Source organism: Corvus brachyrhynchos, unplaced genomic scaffold (assembly GCF_000691975.1).
Source record: "Corvus brachyrhynchos isolate BGI_N302 unplaced genomic scaffold, ASM69197v1 scaffold167, whole genome shotgun sequence".
Taxonomy (NCBI): Eukaryota; Metazoa; Chordata; class Aves; order Passeriformes; family Corvidae; genus Corvus; species Corvus brachyrhynchos.
In genome coordinates this window covers 4,761,337-4,768,196 of record NW_008239547.1, presented here as the reverse complement: position 1 = coordinate 4,768,196, position 6,860 = coordinate 4,761,337, and the positions used below count along the sequence as shown (strand labels likewise).

The 6,860-nt window shown below is 40.2% G+C and overlaps 1 protein-coding gene across 18 annotated transcripts in view; it reads right to left on the bottom strand.

Annotated features, from left to right (window-relative positions):
- Positions 1-6,860, bottom strand: part of SVIL (supervillin) — a 130,239-nt gene that overhangs the window by 2,187 nt on the left and 121,192 nt on the right. For all 18 annotated transcript variants that reach the window (XM_017741492.1, XM_017741481.1, XM_017741482.1 and 15 more), the window contains 7 exons: positions 5,652-5,803; positions 4,406-4,511; positions 3,381-3,588; positions 2,432-2,565; positions 1,609-1,764; positions 1,062-1,205; positions 210-331 (listed from right to left, as the gene is read on the bottom strand). In XM_017741492.1, coding sequence (XP_017596981.1) covers positions 210-331; positions 1,062-1,205; positions 1,609-1,764; positions 2,432-2,565; positions 3,381-3,588; positions 4,406-4,511; positions 5,652-5,803 — 1,022 coding nt within the window. The remainder of the gene's footprint in view (positions 1-209; positions 332-1,061; positions 1,206-1,608; positions 1,765-2,431; positions 2,566-3,380; positions 3,589-4,405; positions 4,512-5,651; positions 5,804-6,860) is intronic.

Sequence of the window (6,860 nt, the reverse complement as noted above, 5' to 3'; positions counted from 1 at the left end):
GCATGAATGCCTCTGATATACACATTCCCAGTCAGAAATCAGCTGTGGTGGTGGTGGTGGTTTTTTTTTCCTTTGCAGACTCCTAAACTGTGGTTTCTAAGTTTATCCTCTGCATCTTAGGGCCTGAGAGCACAAATAACCAGTGTTACTGACAACACAAGACACAGTTACTAGCAATAGGAGACAGTCTATGCAATGAAAAGATTTACCATTTCTGTGATCTCTGCAATGTCTTCCCTGTGCTCCCAACTTGGGAACATATTAGTGAACGTCAGAGGCTCTAGGCCGGCATGAATTAGATAGGATTTTGGGGGCTTCTTTACATTTTTTCCTAAAAACAGTCAAAATACAAAAAAAAAAAAAAAGAGAGACAGAAATTACAAACAGTACAATATTTTGCAATCTCACCCACTATCCAAAGCTACCTTCTAAGAGTATTTAATTTTTTCCTGAAAAGCTGAAACAGTTTAAGGCAGAAAGAATAAATTTTCCAGGATTTTTTTAAAAATTAGTATGGGACCTTTTAACATGTTTTTCAGTATTCTTACACCTGCCTTTTACCATAGCTGACTGCAAAGATTAAAACATATATGCTGAAAATCCCCAACAGCTACTTCTAACCGAATGCCTTTCTTATCTTACAAAAACAGAATAGAGTAAGCAGAGTGTGATGGCCTGAAATTAGCCAAATTCAGGTAAATGAAACCTTCTGGTATGCTCAGCAGAAGTATCCTGCCAGCAATCAACTAAGCTTCAGCTTGGAGGCTTAAATGAGAATGTTTAAATTGTTAACTTGTTATTCTGAGGTGTAACACAATAAATAAAGCCTTTCCACTGAGAGTTGAGTCAGCAGAGTATCTTGACAATTTGGGAACAATGCTGTTACTAGATAAATGGTTTGCTAAAAAAAGAGTGGAGAATGTATCTTCAAATAAACTGATGTTTATTGATTACAATAAACAATATATTACAATATATTGGGGGAGCACCTTTCAGCTCGGGAGAGCAAGGCATGGACAGGTATGACACACCCAGAGCAGTCAGGCACAGCACTCTGTTACCTTTGCAGTACCGGAGCACCGTCTCCATGGCGCATTTCCTGTCTGTAGCCCACCTGATTCGAGCTGATCCAGTGATTTTGTTTTCCACAGGCCACCAGCCTTGCCACAGGTACACTTCATGGTGATTGTCAACAAGGAAGAGTGCTGCACAGTCAGAAAATAACAAATCCATCATCAGCCACTTACTAGTTCTTGCAATCCCCTAAAAAACCCCATTCTTATATGCTTGTCAGCATCACAGTAGGATCATTTAACAGTTTACCAATCCCTTTTGTTAATCATCCAGCTAAACTTCAGCTGGAGTTTGATTCTCAGATATAAACAATGTATTTTTACAGCAAGCCTCTGGAATACATACATACTTGATTATTTCTCAGCATCTTTATCATGGAAAAATTACTGTTATTGCTTAATACTGTATAAGCATCACATGCACACATTCTCCTGTGATAAATCAAGTTAAAAGTGCTTACAATTACTGAAACACTGCCTGATGCAGGATACAGTCATCTGTTTTCTTGTCACTTAAGTATTTTAAAGCACATACCTGGCTGTGGGGCAGTATAAAGATCCTCTTGCAAGAATGGCATGGAATTGATGACAGCAGGGTCTCTTGAAGGGTAAACATACTCGGTGGCTGAGAATTCTCCTGATGAACTACTGAGGCTGAACAGGCGGGGCGTGAAATTAAACTTTCCAGGATCTTTAAAGAACAAAAATTAAGAAGAGTCACAATAGCAAATGTCAGAGTTAATTGTAAAAACTAACAAATAAACTTTTAAAGTAGCTGTAAATTTTCTGAGTTTGAAAAATCAGGAGAGACAACCAGATGTCTTGAGGGACTAGCAACAGCTGTAAAGAAGTTGAGCTGAGCGGCTGGCTGCCATCAGTCTGAATCTTATCCTGGTTAGTTACCATCAGCCATTTCATAACCGGCTGTTTTGCAGATTAAGTGAAGCAAGCCCATCTCAGAGTTAACTGACAGATTTTCCACTTGGTAAATCAATTCCCCTGCTACCTTTGTTGGCAGTTTCAAAGCAAAGGCTGGACAAAAATGTGTGCAGAACTGCCTCCTAAATCCCTTCAGAGGGGAATCTAAATATATTGGTAACGGTGTTAACTATTGCTCTGTGCTGCCTGAATACAGAGGGGCAGCAGAAGCAGGGGAGAACAAAATGAAACACTTGGTTTTTCCAGCACTTTCCTTCTATTTTTAAGTATTACTTAACTCAGTAAGATTTTTGGAAGCATTTCTCTAAAGGGATCAACTCAACTACTGAGAAGTTCCTCAAAAACTTTATATTAAATCTGACAACACCGTAGACCAGGAAAGTAAAATGTGAGTGCCAAATCCAGGAAGGCAGGTCTACCTTGCAACATGCAATCATAGGCCTTCCGATCTCTCCTCCCTAATGCGTCCCAGAATCCCAAGGGCTCTGACCCTTCATCACATTCATGAATTGTCACCTTGCTGCTGCTGTGCAGCCCTGCCTCCAGCGGACACCTACAAAACACAAAGAGAGAGAGTGAACTCAGCGTTCCTGCCCCAAACACAGCTAACACAAACCTGCTGGCCACTTGCATTAGTGGAACCCAAAAGTACCCTACAGGCTTGTTGCATACCTCATGTCAACACAGGCACTTTGAAAAATTATCAAAAAACAAGACAGGGAATTTCAACAGCTATTCTCATAGCATTTGGATCCCATTCCCAGAGTGAAGAAGATACTCGCATGAGTTCTCAGTAGATTCTCACTGCCTGCTTTTGTAACTGCTGCTGTCCTCCTTGCATGCTTTCCCAAATTAATTTCCTCTTCCTTATTCACAAGGCTGGATTCTAATCCTCCTATCAAATGCAATTTAATTTGCTATTCAGATGTTTAGCATCTCATTCCAAATGGAAAACGGCTTTTTTTTAAACTGTAATTAGTCCAGTAGGAAGAATGTGGATGCCCCATCCCTGGAAGTGTTCAAGGCCAGGTTGGATGGGGCTTTGAGCAACCTGGTCTAGTGGAAGGTATCTCTGCCCATGGCAGGAGGGTTGGAGTTAGATGAACTTTAAGGTCCCTTCCAATTCAAACCATTCTGTGAGTCTATTAATAAATGCATTTGATCTCCAGTGAAAGCAATTACAGAATGTGAGTTTTCTCCACTCTCCCAAACCAACCAACCTTCACTCCTCCTCCTCACCAAGCATGCACATGCTGCATTTGTACTGAGAGGACAGCTTTGTTTATTTCAAATTTTCTTTGAGTCAGACTATTTTAAGTAAATTGGTAGTCTATACAAACATGTCCAAAATATAGGTCAGACACTCACTGTTCTTTTATTTTATTGGCTCCCTTTCTTCCTACATCCTTGGTGTGGGACTGTGCTTTGCAGCCATGCCACAGGTAGATAAGAGCTTTGTTGATATTGAGGACAATCATGGATGTCCTAGAACGCAGGCTGCTGCAGTGACACGCTACTTCAAGTAAGTTTCCTTCACTGGGAACTTCTCCTCGCACGCAATAAAGCCTCCAATCACCTGGAGCAGACAGGAACAGTGCAGCACTATTATAAAATCACACAGGACTGAAAATTCAAAACCTCTGCTCTGGAACAGCTGTTCCATACTGGATGAATTTCACCTACTGCATGCCTACATTGCCACAGAATAAACTAGCTAAGCACCAGGTCTGGCTAACACTACTTGAGAAACCCTGTGCAGAAAAGATGCCTTCTGAAACCTTGCTACAGGAGTACAAGTATTGAGAGCTGAAGAGTTTAACAGCAGAAAAGTCAAGTTCTGCTCTTTCATATCATGAAGAAGGGAAACAAAGACAGTATTCCTCCTATTCAACTCCTCTTCCCCTCTGCACCTTAGGAACATAAGGTCACAGTCAAGTGAAAACTGGAACATCTCCAAGCTACACTTCCATTGAAATTCTCCTACCTCAACTACTGCATTCAAGGAATATGTCACAAAAAGCAGTGATTGGGTAATAAAAGCTTAGAGCTTTCTTTGGAGCAGAAGAACTACTCATAAAAACACTTTTCTTCCCCAGACTGTGTAGGAAAGAACATACTTTAAAGCAGCACTTGGCTTAAGTAAAACCAAACTGAAACAATTTATGTGTGCATCAATACAATCAAGTCAGCATGCTCTAGCATGACAAAATCCATTTTAAACTCAAAGAAGAAAAAGACTGCCTTGAAACAAAGCATTGCAAAGCTGTCTCAAGAGTTTCATGGCATTAATTTTTCCTTTCTACAGACTATGGTAGTTGAGACTGAATACAAAGCCCTCCACAACAGCTAAAGAAGGATTTTGGGGCAGAAACTCTTAACTAACAATAATTTACTTTGTGCATTTTCTTCTTCCTCTTCCCTTCTTCCAGCATGCACAATCATCCCTCCTTGGAAACACTGCAAGAAGCATGGTGGTTCTTTCCCTTGAAGCACTTGTACCTGGAAATGGAAAGCACCACTCTTCATTAAAAAAAATAAGGCAAGTATACAGACTCAGGAAAACTGGTCTCTATGGATTACTAAAAATTATATAGTTATGGCCACCCACAAAGATGGCTTTCCTTCTACTTTACAACTGCTGACTATTGTTTAAATTACCATATATCAGCATGCAATGGGTTCCATATGCGACCTGGATATTAAAAGAAACCTCCAGCTGGAATCTAACAATTGAGTTTCAGAGGATAATGGAATACCAAATGAACTTTAATTTAAATTGGTTTAAACTAACCATTTTTTGAATTTTATGAATTTTTACAGAACCTGTCCACCTTGACCTATGTTCACTGAAACCAATATGGAGATAACATAGGAACCGAAGTAGGTTCAAAATTTGCTGTAAAACTGGTTTCTATGATAACATGCATGTTCTTTGCTCAGTAAACATTGCATTTGGAGAATGAAACTGGTATGGCCAGTTCCTAAATCAGCTACGTTGCAGAGACTCTCACACTCTTGATCAAGGGCCCTTATATTTCTCCTCTATGAACTCCTGTCTTTCTTGTCATTTCTATGCTGCTGTTAAAAAACTAAAAACATGATCAAGGTACAGAAACTAACTTTAAACCTCCCACCTTGTATGCTGGTAACAGTGAAGCCACAGCAAAGCCCAAGTTTTCCTAAAGACAAAGCAAACTAGCCTGTCCTCAGCTTCAAGCTAGCTGCATCTGCATTGGCTAGAATCTCTGCAAACAATGCAATAATATGTAATTAGAGAGTAAGCAAATTGAAAATTTCAAATGTATTTTTTTGCCTTGGCCTACAGAAAGTGCTTCTCCTCAGCGCTAGGAAGACAGTCCTGCTATCTGAACATGAAAGGAAGGCATGAATCTCTCTAACTGTGCTTCACTTATTCCTGCAGGGATGGGAGAGACCACCTTCTCCTCCACCCTTTTCCAGAAATATCCTTAGAAGCAGGATCTCTGGCAGTTGGAATAATGTCAAAAGTAATTTTGAGGTCTGACTATTTGTAATGGCAAGAACACAGAAAGGGAGGAGGCGAAAAAGATCATTCCTGTTTACTGTTAGCAGCTACCCAGACAGGCGAATCTTACCGGGTCTGCCACCTAGGAAGCTCACCTGTGCTCCTCTCTCTTCATCAAGTTCCACTGTCATGAGTGCTGATGTTCCTTTCTCACTCACTGTGGAGTGCCTTCCTTGCCAAAAGAAATACACACATTTCTCTTTTCCAACAGCCCGTACTTGTTGCTCTCCTTTTTGTCTGCTTCCAACTGCAAAACAGAGAGCACATGCTGAAGAAAGTACTCTGGCTATAGGTTTAAACAGCACATGGTTTAATCCCATCTGCCAGCTCAGCACTATCCCATCCAGAACAGGAAAGAAAAAAATGTGCAATTGGAGGAACATTAGGTCTCCAAGTCAGCGTGTCCCTGTGCAGAGCTGGCATTGTCTCCTCAGGTGGATGTAAGCCCACAGGCAGAGATGCCTGTGTTGGCTGGAAAAAGAGATGTAGAAAGACCTGGTACTATCTGGAGACAGCACTTGAGCCAATATGCATGTGAAATGGCATGTCCAGTTATGTTACCAGAAGAGTGCATTATGGCTCATTTTCCACATTACACACTGTTCTTTGGCAGCAGGAGAGCAGCTGCTTTCTTTTTTTTTCCTTAACAATCAGTATTTAGTTGTTATAAGAAACAGGTTTAATTAAATCAAAGATTTAAAAAAACCCCAAGAGTTTGAAAACAGATTTTTAAAAAAAATATTAAAACATCTGCCTTGATTCCAGCAGCGCTGAGCAGCATCCAACTGAAACACTTAGGAGAAAGCATCCTGTTTTTTTCAAGTTGAGAATAATCAGACCACTACCCACTTCTAAAATTTATGGGAATCTGTACATTTAGTCCATAAAAGTACTGCCTCCTACATAAAAATTTATTCTCTTTTGGAGTGATGGAATATGTTTTCATCCATTTGGATTAGAAGTCTGTTTACAGTTCAGTACTAGTGTTACCCACTTCTCCCAAGACTTACAAGCTTTTATATTTTTCTTGGATTTGCCAGTATCTGATCTCAAGGATCCTGACTAAGACCTACCTACATTTTTTTGGCTAAAAGCCTGAAGCTGTATAACTGTTACACTGCTTTCAACTGATTTTAATATACTGCTATTTGGAACAATCAGTTTTAGACTATTTGTTTTTAACTTACCACAAAAGCCACCTATTCTTAGTTTAGTGCCAGAAGGGAGAGTTCCAATGGGTTTACAGAGCTGACTGGTTATCAGCCTTTACCTGCTGTTCTCAGGCTCTGTGTTGGAACACTGCT